The sequence below is a fragment of the Chelon labrosus genome (genome assembly GCF_963514085.1).
Source record: "Chelon labrosus genome assembly, chromosome: 17".
NCBI classification, from domain to species: domain Eukaryota; kingdom Metazoa; phylum Chordata; class Actinopteri; order Mugiliformes; family Mugilidae; genus Chelon; species Chelon labrosus.
The window spans coordinates 15233001-15252647 of NC_140350.1; the positions used below are offsets into that span (position 1 = coordinate 15233001).

A 19647-nucleotide genomic window follows, 5' to 3' on the forward strand; every position below is an offset into this window, starting at 1 on the left:
TTATTCCTGTGAGGGGTCGCGGGTTCTTCAGTTTATTGAAAGTGTAAATCATTCGTCCTCATTTCAGACTCTTTTATGACTTCCTTTTCCAGCTCTTTCATCTTTAACTGCATAATATTCACAGCGCCTCGTGTCGACTACACGAGGACAGAGTATTGTTGTGGTCTTGCTTGAATTGGTTTCCTTCGGTTGTTCATTATCCTGCTCTCCGTGGCCTGTGTTGTCATCTGAGGGCTGTTGATGAGCTGCTTTTAAATTCTGTGCTTCACAAAAAACAGCAAAAAGTATTTTTTTCTTGGAAGCAACGAAGTATTTATTTAAATGTGGGCTTTCTGTTTTAAGCTCAGACGTACTAATTTGTCCATGAAAGAACACACATCTAGATTTTATTGTTTATAGTTTACAATAAATCCAATAATCCAAATGCTTGTGTGAGACGTCGTACAATGAGACTTTGATTTCTACGTTCCTGACGCTACTTTTGATTACTTTAACAACAAATTTAAAAATAAAGCGTAATGCATACTGAAGCCAAACAACTGTCTACAATTCAAATCCATCGGTTTCAGTCTCATTTATCTTTTGTAATTAATTAATTTAGCTTTATCAGGACAACAACACTGAGAAATGACATGAAATGATTTGAAAGCTGTCTATTTAAGGAATAACCAGCTTCTTGTGTGTATGTCTAACTAAACTAAAATGATGAAGATAGAGTAGACAAAATCATAATTTTATTTTTCTACATTACAAAACTGTCCTCCTGCTCCTCCCTGTCCCAACAGAGAGCTTTGCCACAGTTCACCTTCAATGCAGGACTCTCCTAGTCGGATGGGGATCCAAGACGTGCACGCAAAGCGCCTAGGCTTCCTCCTCATCACTTCCCGCTAGGCTGCTGTCGGTAGAGTCCACTTCCTCTTCCTGCTGCTTTGAGGACTGCGGTTCTGTTTTTGGGGGTTGTTCTGGTTCTGTGGTGCTGGAGGGCTCGCTGGGTTCGGTGGTGGTGGTGGTGGTGGTGGTGGTGCTGCTGCTCTCTGCTGGTTTGGTAGTAGTGTTGGTGTTGTTGTTGTTCTGCTGACCTTTATCACCTCCCTCCAAGAAAGTAGACCAACCCTTTAGACGCTCCTCTCTCTCGCGTGCCGTCTCCTCCACCTGCACAAACAAGAGTTAACGTGAGAGATGCAAATCCTTACCACGAGTCCAAGTCTGACTGAAAAGCGTGCAGTTTTATTCATTAATCTGGTTTCAAGTCACACATATTTTTATATAATTGTTTATAACAATCAAGTTTTTTATTACTACTATTATTAGAGCTATAAGAGCTCAACAATGGAGGAAAAAGTCCCACCTTCTTTAAGCACAGCAAAAAAGAGACAAGTACAGAAAGCCGCCACGTGAAATAAAACTGCCGTAGAACATTTTGTGATCATATGTGATCCAAAACTCAAACTGAAAAGCTAGACGTCTGTATCGTGTTCCCCTTTATAGGCTTTATTCAGTCCTCCAACTATCTTAGAGTAGTTTTCCTTGTATTTGTGAAGACAACATACATCGTTCTCTGCATTGGGCCCATCCACTCATACAGACACACACACAAGGTACTGAGCCCACTCTGAGCAGCGAGCAGTCAAATGCAGCGTCCAGGCCGAGGGGAAAACACAGATGATTCACTCCACCCTCCTATCAGTCGTTGGCCGTAGAGTCCCAGGCCCGCTTCTCGCTTCCCCAGTGAATTTACCTGATAGTCTGTCGTTCCATCCCAAAGCTCCGCAGACAGCTGCCTTCCTCCAAACCAGCGGCCATTGAACGACTGAATACATGCGTCGGCTTGCTCGGGCTCCTTAAATGCGATCGATGCCACGCCGTCTGGGTGTCTCTGCAGCGCAAAATACAACCACATCTCACTCTTATCTCTTATTTCAGTCAAACTGACAGAGTTAAACAACTATTCTACCTTTAAACCAGCACTAATTCAACTCACATCAAAGAGGATGACCTTCTTGACATCCCCGAACTTCGCACACTCTGACCTCAGATCCTCACGATACTCATTCAGCACCAGCGGGTCTTCCTATAAGGGCCAACGTGGAGATTAGCGCTCACAGCAGACTGCGTGCACGAGAAAGAGTCCGTACGGTCAAATGTGTTCCTCTCTGTACCTCAAAGTCACTGGGATGGAACATGTTCCTGATGATGACAACTTTTTCATGCCTCTTCCTCACTTCTCCTTTCTTCTCCGGCCTCCAGTCCAACTGTCTACAAAGAAAACAGACACAATTCTCAGTTTGTCGAGAAGACCCTTCAACCGTTTCGATGCGTTTACCCCTGCATGCAGCGTCAAGTTAAACAGAGACAACAAGAGACAGAGTTTACTTCTGTTGCTGCTGCATCTTCTTCCTGTAATCTTTGCTTTTCTTCTTCTTCTTGCTGGCGTCATACTGGCCCTTTAGTTCGAACCGCGCCGCTTCCACGTGGATTTTATATCCTCGGATCTCTGACTCGTCGATGAGACGCAAGGCCAGCGCCACCGACTCCTTCTGCAAGGAATCACAAACATGAAGTGACGTCACTGGCATTAGGAAAAATAAGTCAAAGAAAAAAGAAAAAAAAAATTTACAAACACTTAAATTACAAAACGTTAGTGAAAATGAATGCATCCAAATAAAATAGTCCTGCACTAAATCCCTCTTTGTGACTGTTCTAATGTTCAGCTGGTGTTGAAACAGCATCAGAAACGTGGTGATCATTTTGGAGGATTGAGTTTGTGGGGCTGTTAAACTTGAGGATGTCAAAATGATAGAAACATGTGTCAGTATAACACAATACAATCCAATAGCACCAAAAAACACAGCCTCCAAAATGAAGACACAGCTGAATCAACAGCTGTTATTTTGAGCAAATGAAGCTATATTAGAGTGCATTTGTTTTCTCATTTATTAGTTAACATGTCTGAGTTGCGTTACATTTATTTGCTGGTCAGACAAGCAGACTTCAAATAAACACTAATTTTGCTCCAAAATCTTCAACTGTGGATGTGTCGTCTACTTCTGCTGCTGCGTTGTGTGAAGCATTGATGCTTAGACAATTATAAGATCTCTCTGAGAATGAGACAACTTTTGTCTTTGTTGTCAAACAGAGAAAACTGTATCTGGTTCTGACTCTGAAAGGGCATACCCATGTGAACACATGAAGTGTAATGGCAGCTCCAGGAAAGCAGGAGGATTTCTAACCTTCAGATAGCAGCACAGGCCGTCTCCCTTCAGATTTCCCTCTCTGTCCTTGTAGAGCTTGACCTTGTACTCTTCGCTGATGGGGTCCCGCATCACAATGCCGCACTTGGACATCAGCTCGGCAAACTCCTCAGTGCTGATGTCAGGAGGCAGGCCTGAGGAAAGGAGAGCGGGAGAGGAAAGAATAAAAATGAGACGGGATAAAAAGAGTCTGCCGCTCAAACGGAAAGCAAAAAAGGTTAGAGGTACTCACCTGACACATAGACGTTTGTGTTTTTATTGTCATCAATATCAAACCATCCTTCGAAAGGGAAAGAAAAAAAACATTTATCAAACTATACATTAATGCAAAAATCTGTACTTTAAATAAACAAACGACTGTAGACAGGAAGAGCCAAATAAATATAAGTGAGTCTCTCTAGATTTCTATTCCTCAGTAAGCTGCTCTGCTGTATTTTGTCTCCTCTTTGGCTGTGGATGTCAGTTTACCTGGGTCTTTCCTCTTCTCTCCTTTCTGTTTGGGTTCCTTGTCTGTCGTCTGCTGCTGCTGCTGCTCCGTGGTGGGGTTCGGAGTGGGAGCCACTGGTTTCTCCTTGCCCGGTGGTTTGCTGTCCGGTTTGGGAGCCGCTGGGTCGGTGCTGCTCAGCGCAGCTTTGTTTGCATCTGGATCTCCTTCCTGAGTGAAGCCGTAGTTGGCCTGGTAGGCTGCGATGAAGTCCTCTGTTATCTAGAGACACAACCCATTTTATAGTAACAGAGAAACCGAGTGATGAATTCAAACACGCCTCAAGTTGAAACTGTTTAAGGTTAATGTGATTTGTTGTAAAGTGTGTCCAGTAGTAAGTAATAAGAGTAAAGCAATCCACTGGACACTGCAAAGTCAACCAAACTATCAATTAAAAGGACATTACAACCCATAATCAGTGTCGACAAAGCCCAAACACGCAGATTCCCACAATACAGTGACAGAAACTGCAGCAAGGATGACCTGGAGCTCAAAAGATACATTAAGATCATACTTTAGGGAACCAGGCCTTCTTTTCATGGTCCCAGTCATACACGGTGCCATCCTCCGGGTCGATGTAGGTGTAGGGGTCAGAGCCTTCTGGGTTTCTCTGGCCGTAGAGCTCCTGCATCCGCAGCTGCTCCATAAACTCTTTGTTGGCTTCTGATCCACCGCTCATCTGCAACAAGACAGTGAAACATTAACCGGCCCCAGAAAACAATTAAATTTAAGGAGTGGCTTGAATTATCCGGTTTAACATTTCAGTTGCTGCAATATGAAAACATTCTTGCAACGATTTATGATGCTTTTGTTGCAAACCATTCATACAAAAAGTAAAGAAAGTAAATGCAGCGTGTGGTTTGGCTGTAACTCTACTGTCCTAGAGGGACTAGTGCAAACAAGCTTGCTCAAACTATCTGAACAAGCCATTAGCTAACCAATCATATCTTGCTACTCGCACTGTCAACACCCAGTCTGTAACTCATGAATGACAGGACAGCCAGTTGCTTTACTCCATCACACTGATTACACACTGATTACTGAGACCTCACAACTGCACGAAACGTTGTGTTAAAATTTACTTTAATGATTTTAATGATACTTTAATGCTCCAGCTCACATCACGACAACTTAATGATTCACGTTAGGTGTTATGTAGAAACCCGCCATTAGCATACAGTTTATGGTTAGTTAGTGTTAGCCAGCATGGCTACCGTTACCTTTCCCAACTGCAGTCCAGGGAAACTACACTAAACTGGTGCGAAGGTTAACGATGCAGGTTTTCCCAACGACGCCCAGCACTGAGCCAAAATGGCTTCTCTATTTTGATAGTGTTACATTAATTTTTTACTTTAAATTGAGCGTTATTCACCAACCGCTAACGTTTAGGTTTAGTCCAGAACGATGCTTGAACGAACTACTTCCGGTGTCAAGCTCACAATGCGCATGTGCAACAACGCGAAAAGAAGCGTTCGGTTTGTAATGCGGCGTCTGCCTTTTCATTACAACGGCGACTGCAACCAGCACATAAATCACTCCGCCCGCAGGTTATTTGTACCAAGAGAACAAATCGATCGCACATTTTGTAGAACAACGAGCGCCGACAGCTAAGACAGCTAGCTAGCTAGCTTTCAATGCAGCTAACAGGTAACTAGACGAATATTCACTCGGGTTAGGTATGGCGGAGAGTAGTCCGGTCAACCTTCCTGCGGGAGACCCGCAACTCATCGCCATGATTGTGGAGCATTTGAAGAACCGGGGGCTTTTTGACGAGTTCCGTCGGGACTGTTTGGCCGACGTTGATACGAAGGTAGTTAACACCTCCTTGGCAGCTCTCAGCGTGCAACATTAGCAAAACAGACACAAAACTAATGCTAGTTATTAATAGTTGAGCTTTGTTGTTGGCATTTAGCTTATATAACCGGGATTTATTAAGTTGTTTGAGCTATTGGTGCAATATACCTTCCATGGACTGTATATTGAGCCAATGTGTGCTGCTGTTGACACTGTTGTTGCTGTCATTGCTGCCAGCCTGCCTTTCAAAACCTGCGACAGAAAGTTGACAACTTTGTCACGTCGCAGCTGAGCACCCAGGACTGGAACCCGTCCATCAACAAGAACCAGATGAGGAACGGACTGAGGCAAAGTGTTGTCCAGTGAGTGATGTTTGGGACTTTTCTTTTGGTCTAAATGTATAAAAATCAGTTAGAGCTCTTGAAATATGAATATATTGGTCAGTAAAACACAAGAAAACATGACCTAAAAATGTTGGATCCTATCCATCAGTTTGTGCTGTGTACTGGACGTGTCATGTTGTAGTTTCTGGTTCATAAATACACTTCATGTTAATATAAACAGTGACCATACATAAATAACTGTTTGTACTGTTCTCATACCTCTCTTCCACCTCATTCACCCTTTCGGTTGTGATGTTTAGATCGGGAATGCTGGAGTCCGGCGTGGACAGGATCATAACTCAGGTTGTGGACCCCAAAATGAACCACACGTTTCGGCCGCACATAGAAACGGCCATCCACGATTTCCTGTCAGGGGACAGGAAGGAAGAGAGCACCTCGAGTTCCAACTCTGCACCGTCAGAACCGACAGAACCACAGGAGCCGCCGCCGCCTGCTTCTGGCCCCAAAACCCCCTGAAGTGTGATTAAAAACGGTGTACGTTCAAGAGCAATTCAGAAATGCAGTTTAGAAATCTGAATTCTCCCTCCGGCCACAGGCTCCTGGTCTACATGTAGTTTTGTATGGCTGCATTAGCCTTTCTTTAAAAAGGACAGCGTCAGACAAGTGGAGAATTAACAAGTCACTTCCTCCTGCGTCTGTTGAATGAATTAGGAGAGTTTCATTACTCGTCTGTGCTGCACAAGGTTACCGCTGGGGAAATGTACATTGCAGAGTGGTTCTCTGACATTGTGCTACAGTGTTATGTCGTTTGGATAAACCATACCCATGTCTGGATCATGTATCGGTACTGGCTTTTTAACCTCCCCCCCAACAGTTGAACATTGTGTGAAGCAGATCTGATCCTACACTTTAGTGTATTTAGCCATTTTCCAATAAAACACTGTTAATATTTTAAGATAGCAAACTCTGTCTACTCTACATTTACATGGATAATGTTTCTTTTACCTGACTGAATTAATTCTGATCAGAGATTAACTATCAGATAAATATCGATCGGAATATAGTATTTTAGACATGTGCAAAGCAGACCTGCCCGCCATCAAATCTGCCAGAAATGTTTAATTGATCATTGACTTAACTCAGTAGATTTGTTCATCTTCTCAAATAATTGTTTGAAACTACCCGTTGTGTTGCTACCTCAGTGGTTTTATCCCTCCCAGAAACTTGTCACTGCACCGTTTACCCCACATGCTCGGAAAGAATGTATTTGTTCCAACCAGAAAGAAACAACTGAATCAAGCGTTTACATTGTTATGATGTGCTAATATTTTCCTACTGAATGGATTTATAGCACTCCACCAGTCCTTCTGGTCAGACCCACAATTTCCCAATGGTGCTATTTACATGACCCATTATTAATTTATTCTGATTAAGCTTTTATTCTTAAAGGAATAGTGTCTGTGTAAACGTAGCCACTGACTCAGAAGACGGAGGAAGTTAATGGTGCTGGTTGATTTTTTATTTTTTTTTTCTCATCAGAGGAGAGAGATCCTGTAGTTTCCCTCTTACCCTCTAAACAAGGTTCTGCAAGTTCTTGAAGACAAGAAAAATTCAGTTTCAATTATTGGAAATAACATGCCAGTAAATGCATTAAATTCATTGTTTACAGCTCTGTTTGTTTCATCACAGATGTCCTTTTTGTGTACGTTGTGTGAATTCTATGTGTTTTAATAAAAATTAAAAAATGTTAGCATCTTGTCACTTTTTGTGTCTTTTTTTTTTTCATTTATTCTCCCTGCTTTTAGTTTCTGAGCTGTCATTCATAAAGCTCTCCTGTAGTCTGTAAAGATGTTTAAGTATTTGCTGTATTTGCTGCAGACAACGTTAAAAATACCACCAGGTGGGGTGGTTGTACATACAGAGTTATGTATTTTAAGGCAGAATCCACCAAAAATGATTCCCAGGTTGTCGTTTCATAGGTATGCCCTCTAATTGCATTTTTTTTTTTGTTAAATGGTTTACTTTTACTGCCACTTTGAAACTATATGATGCATAGAGCCTGAAGTCTTGAGAAGCAGTGAGTGCATAACCCACAGACAAACAGTCATGTAAGGAGAAGGGACGTATACTCAAACGACTCTCTCTTATAAACACAACCAGAAGTACTCTCTCCGTCTTTAAGATTCCTCATAGTTTTGTTTACAGTTTCCTTAAGGGATCAGTCTGTAAAAAAGCCCCGTCTCTCTCCAAGCCTCGATAAATCCAGGCTTTAACCTTGGTCAGTCAGGACTGAGTGTGAGTGTGTTTGTGTGTCACTCCGCTGCTTGCGTAACTTTATTGATTTATCCACTTGTTTTTGGCAGAAGAGCGGAGTTTGTGTCTGGAAATCTCGTGTCGTGTATCATATTTCTGTCCAGTGTGGAAGTCGCTCTCCAACTGCAGTTACAGTGGAAAGGGTTTTATTTATTGCTATTTATATTAACCAGTAAAACAATAGTTAATAGTGTGATTTATTACCATTTATGTGACACCTGTCTATCAGTTAGCCTAAATAAAAACAAAAATAACATTAACGTGTGATGAGAGTGACTTTTAAAATGTTCCAGTTGTGCATCCCGTTGTACAAACAGAGCCGAGCAGACAGCTGATCATAAAGCCACATGATCTGATGCTTCCTTATCAGATCCAGTATCGCAAAACAGATACTTGTGAATCTGATCTGTGTGTGCAGACTGACATGTAGAATGTTGTTTACAACATGATCATGTGAGAGACGGGGAGTACGAGAACATCCTGCATGTGTAGTATGCAGAGCGGTGTCTGTGCATTAGTGTGTCATTTTGGGCATATGAGTTGTGTGTGTGTGTGTGTGTGTGTGTGTGCTCAGTGTGTGAAGGGTCACTGTGTGGGTGGCCATCAGGTGGTGTGAGCGAACCAGTGGGTTGTTGTTTTGAAGCAGGATATGACAGGAAAGATTGCAAAAGAAAAAAAAGTTTTCCAACGTCCAAATATTAGTGCCTGTAAGAGTACGTCTTCCCTGTCTGGGCCCCTGCATGAACGGACACATAAATATATTATGTCCTTCTACCTTGACCTCCCGCTGCAACACACACACACACACGCACACACACTCGTTCTCAACCACATTCACTCAAGGCCTCTTGGATGCAGATAAACCGAGGAGGCAGAAGAGTGAAAGGTATGAGGTATTTGTTTGGCTCGCACAGAAACGACTGGCCTGTTCCTTTGTGGATGTCAAGGGTCAGAGGTCATGGTCACTGTGAGTCAAAACATGCACGCACAACAACAACAACTAGGCTGCAACATTTCGGCATAAAAAGGAAACACAGGCTAGCCCTGGGTGTTTAAAGGAACGTCATGGAAAGAATTATGTATTTTTAAAAAATAAGAAATACTGAATCATGACATGATTATACCTCTTAGCATGTTCTACTGTGGTGTGTTTGTATTCAGTTAGTAATAATCTACTATATTGAGCAGTTACTGTGTATGATAAGCACAAATGTTGGGTTGCCCGGTTGATGTGTCAGGTTATCCTTCCTCTTTTCTGGTCATTGAAACATTAATAAATGCTTGTGTGTTTCCCACTCCCTATTAGGCCGTCATGAATCGTGCTAAGCCACTAAAGGATTTGAAATATTTAAGAATGAATGAATTTTATGAATGGATTTTGAGCCAGGCTCAGACATGTTTTTGTTAGTCATTAGCTGGAGCTCCCTCGATGTTGACTGGCTGGTTGGCTCCTCGGCTTCTCTGGTCCAGACTGAACTATTCCCACTAATTATTAGCCTTGGTTATTCTTTACCTTACTGTAACATGCTACCGAGAATGCTAACATGCAAAGTAGACTGCTAAACATTAGCATCTTAGCATGCCATGCTCATGATACACCTTAGCTCAAAACACTAGTCCATAGGTTTTGTCTCATAGGCTGTTAGCAATGTAAACAAATATGTTGATAAGAGTTCAAGAGTTTTTCTTATTATTAACGGCCTTTAACCACATTCCCTACATTTAACAATACAGCATTAGTAAGTTAATTATTAACCATTAACAGAGCCACTTGTAACATCTTACCACCCCATCTTAAACAGTGTTGTCTTACTATGTAAGTGTAAGTTGATATTCTGTATAAGAGTATGCGTCTGTGAGGTTTGAGGGATTGCAGATTTCAATAACAGTTTGGAGGAGTTAGCCCCTCTCAACGTACACTGCTCCCTCTTTCTGCCCGGGTGCGTCTGATACGTTCCTCCTTGCACGTCTCCTCCGTGTCAACAAGGCAGCTGCTAAAACTCAAACACACGCACGAGCACACGCCACACGCGCGCACGCTCTCTCTCGCTCTCTCTCCCCCCCTCTCGCTCTGGTGCCTTAATTGAGTGTGGATGTCTTGACCTTCACGCGCCCCCAGCAGACCCCACAGGAACAAGAGCAACTTAAAAGAAGATTTCCCCCTTTTTTTTTGTACAATTAACTTTATGCACCAATTTTATTTTCTATTCTTTTGCATATTTGACTCAATGTCTCATTAGTTGTGCTTTGACTTTATGTTAAAAAGTTAAAACCACTCTGCTGCTGAAGGGTCCTCTTTGTCTCTCATCACTGATAAACTTTCATCTCCGTGTGTGTGTGTTGCGCGTTCACGTGGCTGCGCTGTGATTGGTGGAGACCCAAGCTCCCTTCGTTCCGGGCGTCGTGAACGCGCAGCTCTCCAGCAGTTTTATATATTCTAGGCTTCATGTCGTGGCCACAGCGCGCAGTGAAAACTCCTCTGCATGGTTGAACTCCTGCCGCCTCTGCCTCTGAAACAACCAACCCAGACAAAACAAAAAAGAAACAGAAAACAGCAAAAATAAAACACAGAGCTTGAATAAACCTCAGCGATGCAGGTGTCCTCCGTGGTCGCTGTGTTTTTCCTGCTGATGGCATGTCTTCAGGTGCTGACCGTGGATCTGTACGATGTCCAGGAGAAACACGTGAGCCACGTCAAAAGACGCCTCTCTTTGCAGAGCACAGGTAAGTTCTCCAAGTGTGCATGATATTTTTTTTTTTACTCGTGAGCCGGGTGGTGATATGTTAGTCACTCATTTAAGTGAAGCTGTTCGTGTTAGAGGTGTCCAAGAATCCCCCTCGTGTGCGTGTCTCAAAATGCTTCTTTACCTTGAGAGTTTTTTTGTTTGCTTGCTTCGTTGTTTCAAGATGAGCGTTTTTAAGTTAATCAACATTCACTTGTTAAATGAAGTCCCCCTATGCCCGTATAGTGTCACTTCTGCGCAGCTTCGATAGCGCAAGCCGTGCGTCTGTGCCGGTCGGTGGAGCGCGCCTCTCTCTTTTTGCCTTCCTGCTCTATGGCTGTAATTCAATGCGCAGCTCCGGTGGCTCGATCCTGTCCAAGCACATTCCCTTCGTACCAGCAGCACGGTGCATGACTGCACCTCCGGCCCGGAGCTGACCTGCAGGCTGCACAACATCAACAGCAGGATGGTACGGACCTGCAATGGCGAGAAGAGCACATTAACACTCACATCGCCGTTTAAAGATTAACCAAGACCCCCCAACATGTTGTGATCTGTTTCAAAGATCTCCACAAGTGCTAAGAGAATATATATATATATATATGTGCGTACACTGTTGCCCATAACTCCTCTCTATACACATCAGTTAAATATTTAGAGGAGATTGAGCAATAAAGTTTGGAGAAGATATACTCACATTGTCACCCAACTTTATGGGCAACAGAGTATTTTCAAAACGTATTTATTGTAGTAAATGTAGTAAAATATATCTATAGTTATACATTTTGTTTAATAAAATTAAAATCAACAAGATATTTTCATGGAAAAACCCTGAACTGACCACAGTCTGAGATACATGATGAGTCAGTTGTACTAAACGGATGTGGTGTAATGTCACTTGGGGCCCTGTCTTTTCCTGATGTGTGACGTTAATGCTACTGGCTTCTTTTAAAAGCAAAATAAATGAATAGCCTGTACGCTCAGATGCACTTTCCTTCATCCATCACTCTTGGAAAGTTGTTACTGATCTCTCTTTGTCCCTCTTAGCGGAGATCCAGAGTTGCCTGGTGAGTTCAGGGGACGTCGGCTGTGGGATGTTTCAGTGTTTCAGCAACAACTCCTGTGACATCCAAGGCCTACACCAAATATGTCTCACTCTGCTGCACAACGCCGGCCGCTACGACTCACAGGTGAGGATCTGTCCCACAGTCTGACCACAGTCGCACACTCAGACACATAATAAACACTTCAGCTTATCTTTAGGCACCAACTGCCTGACTGAAACCAAGTTCAGCGACAGCTCAGGGCAGGGTTAAAGAAGGCATATCTGGATACATGTTTTATCTCGTTTAATCCCTTCAGTCATTACTGTCATTTGTGAGGAATGTCTGTTGTATACGGAGCAGGGTATAGTTATGCATGGTAGCGCTCGTTACTGAACAATCTGAGAGGGGAAGTGAAATGAGAGAAGGAACAGCTTGTCCACTTTACTAGAATAGAAATACGTGAGAAAGCGATGCAAGTATAAAGTGTCTCCAGCATGAACCGGAACAGAGGATGATGTTCAGTGAGGACCTGTGAGTGACTGTGTACTGGATTTGTAGTTGCTATAATGCAATATAATAAAATTGTACTAAAATACTTAACTCAGGGGAGTTGAGGTGCCTGTTAAATGAGTAGGATTTGGGGGAATCTGAACAAAAAATAAAGTATAAACAATTTTTTCAGCATGCAAGTTTATAAAGCTGCAGTTCCTCGAACGGCCACTTGGGGCCTGGCTCCAAAATCAAATTCCGGTAGGCATACATGTTAAAATACCCAACTTCAACCAGATACAAAGAACTGTTATGGCCTTAATGAAAATATTTTGAGTGACAGATTGGTCCCATCTCAGGCATGGTAGCTGTGTGCCTCAGATCCACTCACTCCCACGTCCCTGAGACTGGCAAAGGTGGGGACGGCTAGAGTCACCCGTACTGAGCCTCAAAACCACTCTTCAGTAATCCTGTGGGTCATGGAGAAGGAGTTTGTCTATCATTGGTTTTTATTTGGGTATAATCATGAATAGGCGTGTTTTCACTGGCTTAAAATTAGAGTTCCATGTCTACAGAGAGAGCAAGTCCTCTTCTGAGGAGTCTGTCGTGTTTCTACAAAAGCCCAGAACAAACAAACCAAACACTGACTCCAGAAGGTGCCTTGGACCACCACACATTATCTGACATGCTTGAGAGGGAAGGGGTAATAGAAAAGTATTAAGTGGGTTGTAATCTGCAGTGTCACCACTAGGAGGCATTAAATCCGGCACACGAGTCCTTTAAGACTTCAAAAAGAATCCATGCACGTAGGTTAGACCAGTACTGTCAAAGTACTTTACAGATGACTGACAAGATGATAAACACTAAAATATGAAATAATAAGAGCCATACAATCTAGATAAAGATTTTACACTTATAAAATCAAGAAGATGGAGCATGAGTACGATCGAATAAAATGTTAAACAAGCCAATGAACAGACAGCTCAGAAATGCCCACTGATACTCCTTCTTCTCCTCCCAGGGCAAGTCATTTGTGAAGGATGCGCTGCGATGCATGGCGCTGGGACTGCGGCAGCGCTTCAGCTGCGTGAGCCGCCGGTGCTCTGCGGTAAAAGACATGGTGTTCTCGCTCCAGAGAGAGTGCTACTCCAAACACCAGCTCTGCCTGGCGCTGAGGGACCACATGGACACGATGGGGAACCTGGTGCAGTTCCACCTGATGTTTCCTCCAGGGTGAGAGGAGACGCACAAATTAAATAAGTAGCTCTCTTTTATCATCATCAGTGAAAGATATAATATTGACTCAACGTTGATGTTATGACTGATGTGAATTTCCTACATTAGCTTAGCGTTGACAACAGGCCGCTTCATAAACACAACTGTCCCACTAGAGGGCGCACCAAAGAACATACAGAACTTCTAAATCATTCACTTAGCTTATTATTTTGTAGAAAATCCGTCTCAGGGACTGGTAATGGACAGAATTGTAGAACCAGCTCTGGTGTCTAAGGACAAAACTCGTCATATGCGCTGTATGCACATTTTTGCAGGTTTCCACATCGACTCTTAAATGGTACTTGTCATTATGCAGCAGCATTGGCGCATCGTATCGATGCAGGTAATTGCTCGCTTGGTCTTTAAGCTTTTCTTCAAAGCTTTACCCCATTCACGCACACAGGGCAATTTAATTTATGAGGACATGCACGTCTGACGCTCCAAACGAATATCAAAAAATTAAAAGCAAAATAACGGACAAAAAAGGAATGGCTGAGCAGCAATTAAAGTGATAATTCTAGAAAGGCTAAGTGGATGCACCGCTTTCTTGTAAAGTTAAAATTATAAGAATAAACAGGAACGCAGGGGTGCATGTAGAAAACCTTTGTGTGCTTCTGTCCCACCAGGCCGTACGTGGAGCTCATGAACTTCCTGCTGAAGTGTGGCGAAGAGGTCAGGACGTGGGTCGGACGGCGGCTGCACGGACAGTGCGAGCAACACTGGGGGGCGCTTTGCGGCAGCTTCTCCAGCATCTGCCCTCTCAGCCAATCTGACGCTCTGCAGCACACCACCACCACCACCACCACTACCGCACCTCCCACGGTGCCCTGGTCCACCGCAGCTCAGGGGTCACAGCAGCAGCAGACGAGAGGGGCCGATCCAGAGCAGCGGAGTACAGTCAGACAGATCGACAACGCAACAGAATCTGGTCTCCTCGAGTCTGAGAAATCTAACGTCACCACTACTTAAGACAGACAACACACACACAGAGGTGCAGACAGGGTACACAGTGATAATGCAGAGATCATGCACTTACTACTATCGCTATTATATTAGCAGTAGAATGAGTAAAAGTTGTAGTTTAGAGTCTTCAGTAATGCTGGTGAAAGTAATGCAACATAACTTATTCAAACTATGTGGTCTTTGTGTTATATTAATATTTTTCTTAACATTTGACTTTGTAAAAGAATGAAAACCAGTTATCTACCTCACTTCAGCGTCACAGAGTCACTGTGGCTCTGTCCTTCAGCAACGGGCATGGACACACACAAGTCTACTCTACAGGGAATTTGTCTGTAGCTCAGGTGCAGCTAATGGCTCAGAATTCAAACTATTTAAGCCCGTTTTTGTATTTATGAGAATTGTTTTATTTGTGGACCGTATAGAAGGGAAGCACTCTTTGGTTCTGTTTTAAATATGTGTTTTAATGTTCTACTTGGACAGTCACAGACCACAGATCACACAAGACACTGGGTTTCATGCAATGCTGTTGTTGTTTTTTGTTCATTTTTATTCAAATGAATCATAAAAAAACACAGTTGTAAACAATGTCAAACTACAATGACATCAGTGGACAGAGAGAGGTTGTGTTAATTAAGCCAGTTCTGTCCTGTTTAACGGTTCTTCACATAAATTCACAGTGTTGCATCTAAGAAAATATGTTGAGTTTTTTGACATCTGCAGTGACGCTGCACAACAACGCACCCCTTAAATGTTCCACTTCATTCAGTCAGACAGGTATTTTTTTACAGTCTGCGCCAACATGGCAGAGGAGGACAGGCAAAAGCTAAACGACAACAGCGTCTCTGTAATCTGAAACTTGACATGTAAACAAAAAGGAAGTTATTGCAGATTGCGAACTTGACCCTGGTTAGTTCTGAATGCCAGATCAAGTAGAAACGCCTCAGCGTGATTCAAAGTGGTTTCTAAAATGTACAATCAAACAGTCACATGCACTTCACACGATTCTGGTGAGGCATGAAAGCTGGCAGAAACTTCTCTCGAACCTCTCTTTGAACGCAACAGCAAACATAAAAGTGTGTACCACTAGTCCACTCAGTACAAATGGTCACATCAAGATGAAACAGCCACTGAAAGACCATTTGCAACACGATGAAATCTTTAGCTTTTAGATGAAAATAATAATAAAAAAAATGATTACACTTGTTGGAAGCCTGTTGAAGCTTTACACTTTTCTTTCGAATGAAATCTCAAATATGAGCTTTACTCACCATTTATCTGAAAGATTCCTGTTTAAGTTGTTCTTTTTTGTAAACCCACATTTTGCATATTTTACATTCGAGGTGAAAGGTTTTCACTTGCCACGCCCTCTGTGTGGGGTGCTCCAGTCTCCAACACCCCACGTTGTCTGAGGGTCAACTCCGTCCATGCATCTTTGAGAATATGCATCGATTCCAGTCGGTTGGCTAAATGAAGATGAAGATGCGTTTTTTGAGGATGTAGAGGACGGTGGCGAAGAAGAGGGCCAGAGCCAGGAAGATGAGCAGCTTGTCCGTCAGCTCCCGCCGGTTGTACTTGAGGATCAGCTTCCTCCCCAGGTGGATGGTTCCCGTCATATTTCTAAACTCCTCGTTGGTTTCCTGCACCGTCCTCGAGGATGTAGCTGAGGCGAGGTGGAAGAGGGAAGCAGGTGGGTAAGGAAAGGGTTGACGGAAGTGGAAACATCAATACCCTAACGATCATCTTGTTTTTACCCAGTGTGCCGATGGTGTCCTCACTCTGCTTCACCTGTTCAGCCATCCTCCTGCTCACAGACATCAGACTCTCTGTGATGTTGCTGCTGCTTTCCACTAGATTGTCTTTGGTGGCTTTCCTGAGACAAACACACACACACAAAGCAGACCAGTGAATGCGCGATTGCTCCTCGTCTGTTTAATGGAACAGTATGACATCCAAAGAGGCAGCAGTAACATTTTATCATATCATTTTTCGAAGTGGAAGTTGGCCGGAGTACAAAAAAAATAATATATATTTATTATTTATATTATATTTGAGATATTAAGTGGGTTAGAGTTAGGGTAGCTTTCAACTAATTCACTCCTTTAGCCCCAAATATGACATGAAGCTCACTGTCTCTGCAGAATGGCACTGACCTCTGTCTGGTGCTCTGGTTTTCTCCACCACGCATCAGCTCGTCCTTCTCCGTGTTATCTATGGCCAGTTTACAAGCCAGGTTAGCTTTCCTCCACGCTGTCTGGTTACTGGAATCCACAGAAAAGATGAAACAGAAATCAGCTTAAAGAATCGCAGATTGTGTTTTCATTTTCTTCAGCTCATCTCGTCGGTTGTGTTATTTCCTTTTTATGTGATGTGTGCTTTTTGAATTTTACTTCCTGCATTTACCTGTGTCTCACAAATCTTATAAGCTCCATATATGGACATACTGTATGTTTTAATTTTCACAATAACTGAAATGTTATGAGGTGGTCGCCTCATATCAAGGAGGTTCTGGGTCTTTCTGTGTAGAGCTTGCATGTTATCCCTGGGCCTGCTCAGATTCCTCACACACTCCAGAGACAAGCTTGGCTGGAGGTGATGTAGGTGGGATAAGCGGTAACAGATAATGAATGGATGGAAGGAAGTGCGTGTGCGTGTTCAGCCACCTCAGCATTTGCCGCCGCTGGCCCTCTGTCTCCGCCCGGATGGCCAGCCTGTCCGTCTCTCTGTCCTGCTCTTTGGCCATCTGCTCCAGATCCTGACATGATCAACAACAACAACAACGACAGCAACAACATGACATCACATGACACATGTTCCACTTTTCGGCAAGAAATGTGTCACACCCAACAGGGTGTGAGCGTGTGGCTGAGGGCTGACCTGTATTCTGATCCTCAGCTTGATGAATTTCTCTTTCACCTGAGAGTTGAGCTGCATGAGAACAGAATGAGGTCCAGGACAGTCCCTGATGTCCTGGACAAAACATCCAGAATTGAAAATGTATTAATAATATTATTAATCAGTGAATGTTGAGTAAGGTTTATAGTATGCAAATTAATAACGAGGTGTATTACGCGTGGATCACAGGCTCGTTAAATCATTACATGACTGGATTCATTTGCTTCTGGTTGTCTTTATAAAGCACAGAAAAAATATTTCACGTTATTTCTACGAGTAGTCCGTTTTAAAAATACATTTTTAGTATTATTAATATATTTTATGAACTGTCTTGGTCGAATGTCATTCCCATTTTTTTTTTTTTTTGAAGATTAATATTATTTAGTCTGACTAAAATGCAACGATACTCAGTTCATTTACAAAGTAAGACTGAAGAAAACCTGTAAACATTCACATTTCAGAAGCTACAGTCATGTTTTTTTTTAAAAAAGGTATATTTAAAATGATTAATCGCCGAATGAAACTGTTAAGTGTTAACTATTTATAAGGTAACTAGGTTAAACCGTTACAAATATTAACCTTTAACACGCCGAGCTAACGTTAGCTTCACTTTAGTCAAACTTTCAGACCTGTTGTGTTCGTCTACGGACACTTCGCCACAATAACAACTAAAGTTCAAGCAAAAGAAAAAAATATATATATAACAAATAAACTAAGAAACACAAAGTTTTTATGTCTTACCTGAATAAGAGCTTTAATTTCTAGATCATATTTTATAATTTCTTGTGCGCAGATTCGGACGTGTACATCCGCAGAGGACGCCATTGTTGTTGTTCTACGGCAAGCTGGAGGCCCCAAAAAGAGACGGCGCTCTGCTAAAGGCGAAGCAATAAAGTTAACGGCTGCTGAGCGAGGTCCGAGAAATTACTACAATAACATAAGTTTCAGGCTTTGAACAGAGCTTTACCTCGTTCCACAACAGTTTTAGGTGAAAATAATAATAATAATGATAATTAAAATACTACAAACTACAGAAACTGATGTTGCTTTACATTTGAGCTGTTTTTATGTCTGTGGTATTACCATATCTTATGCACAAGGTTTCGTGGAATATGACACATCTACACTGGATTTTAAAGCATAAAGACAAAAGAGCTTATGAGGTTTACTCATACTTTATGTAAGAGCGCCCAGTATCTCACAGGAAGCTACAGCTACAATAGAAAGACTCCTAAAGATAAGATATGAGGGTGTAGTATTAGTTTTACACCAACTACGTCTACTTGGCTCAGAATCAAAATATGTCACGATATGGCATTTTACTCGTAACTGAGCAGCACAACACTGTATTGGCCACATTTTTTTTCAGGAGTAAGATGTCTACAAAGAAAGCACGAGGCTGGAGGGTTTCTAGATGAGTGTTTTAACACCTTTGCAAAAGTACATATTGTGTACTTTTGCAAAGGTGATTGATCCAGGCAGCTGTGCCGTATCTGTGTGTAACAAAAAAACACTGAGAAGAGATCCTACTGATTAGCTAGAGCATGATAAAGATTTCTTTGTGCAGAACAGCCTATTGTTGTCCAGAACAATTAAAAACACAGTGAGAGATATGCTCTTTCACCATGAGTAGGATAGAAAATAAGATTGGATCCGTTAACAGACTGACAACGATACTAACACCAGAACCATTATTATCTGCCAATACCGTCTTTTTGCTTTTCTTCAACAAATATTCAGTTGGTGGTTGGCGTTTACTCACTTTGTATATTTTGTACTCAGCTCACCTGTGATACTGTGAGACATCTTTATGGTAAGTCACTAAAGCTTTAATGGTTATGGCTGATGGATTAGATTAAATTTCCTTTTCCCCTGATATTTGAGGCGATTCTGACCTTCAGTGCACTGGCACAGAGTATTGGATCAGCTCATACCTAGGAACAGTATTTAAGCCCATCTGACATGCTGTTAAATCATATTAAATCATATAGAACATCTGATAAATAAAATATCTATGCTATATCCAACTGATTTATTTTATATTTTACTGATTTAGTTGATGATTACTATAGG

At 42.3% G+C, this 19647-nt stretch overlaps 4 protein-coding genes across 4 annotated transcripts; 2 read left to right on the plus strand and 2 right to left on the minus strand.

The window, feature by feature from the left end:
• Positions 1–717: 717 nt before the first annotated feature.
• htatsf1 (HIV-1 Tat specific factor 1) lies at positions 718–5132 on the minus strand. Its single transcript, XM_084565164.1, has 10 exons — positions 4956–5132; positions 4250–4414; positions 3720–3957; positions 3484–3531; positions 3231–3385; positions 2374–2537; positions 2160–2256; positions 1982–2071; positions 1739–1876; positions 718–1152 (listed from the first exon to the last, which is right to left on the minus strand). The coding sequence occupies exons 2-10, from the start codon at positions 4412–4414 to the stop codon at positions 862–864; spliced, it is 1386 nt and encodes a 461-aa protein (XP_084421290.1). The 5' UTR covers positions 4956–5132; the 3' UTR covers positions 718–861.
• A 167-nt stretch (positions 5133–5299) lies between these two features.
• On the plus strand, positions 5300–7699 carry bod1 (biorientation of chromosomes in cell division 1). The gene is made up of 3 exons (XM_084565165.1): positions 5300–5545; positions 5767–5891; positions 6173–7699. Exons 1-3 carry the CDS (start codon positions 5414–5416, stop codon positions 6387–6389), a joined length of 474 nt encoding a protein of 157 aa, XP_084421291.1. The 5' UTR covers positions 5300–5413; the 3' UTR covers positions 6390–7699.
• Positions 7700–10777: 3078 nt separating this feature from the next.
• On the plus strand, positions 10778–14688 carry stc2b (stanniocalcin 2b; the record flags this gene model as incomplete). The annotated part of the gene is made up of 4 exons (XM_084564302.1): positions 10778–10910; positions 11957–12099; positions 13466–13677; positions 14346–14688. The coding sequence occupies 4 exons, from the start codon at positions 10778–10780 to the stop codon at positions 14686–14688; spliced, it is 831 nt and encodes a 276-aa protein (XP_084420428.1).
• A 15-nt stretch (positions 14689–14703) lies between these two features.
• bnip1b (BCL2 interacting protein 1b) lies at positions 14704–18423 on the minus strand. The gene is made up of 6 exons (XM_084565490.1): positions 18316–18423; positions 17557–17649; positions 17343–17434; positions 16833–16940; positions 16434–16552; positions 14704–16342 (listed from the first exon to the last, which is right to left on the minus strand). The coding sequence occupies exons 1-6, from the start codon at positions 18397–18399 to the stop codon at positions 16146–16148; spliced, it is 693 nt and encodes a 230-aa protein (XP_084421616.1). The 5' UTR covers positions 18400–18423; the 3' UTR covers positions 14704–16145.
• Between the last annotated feature and the right edge of the window lie 1224 nt (positions 18424–19647).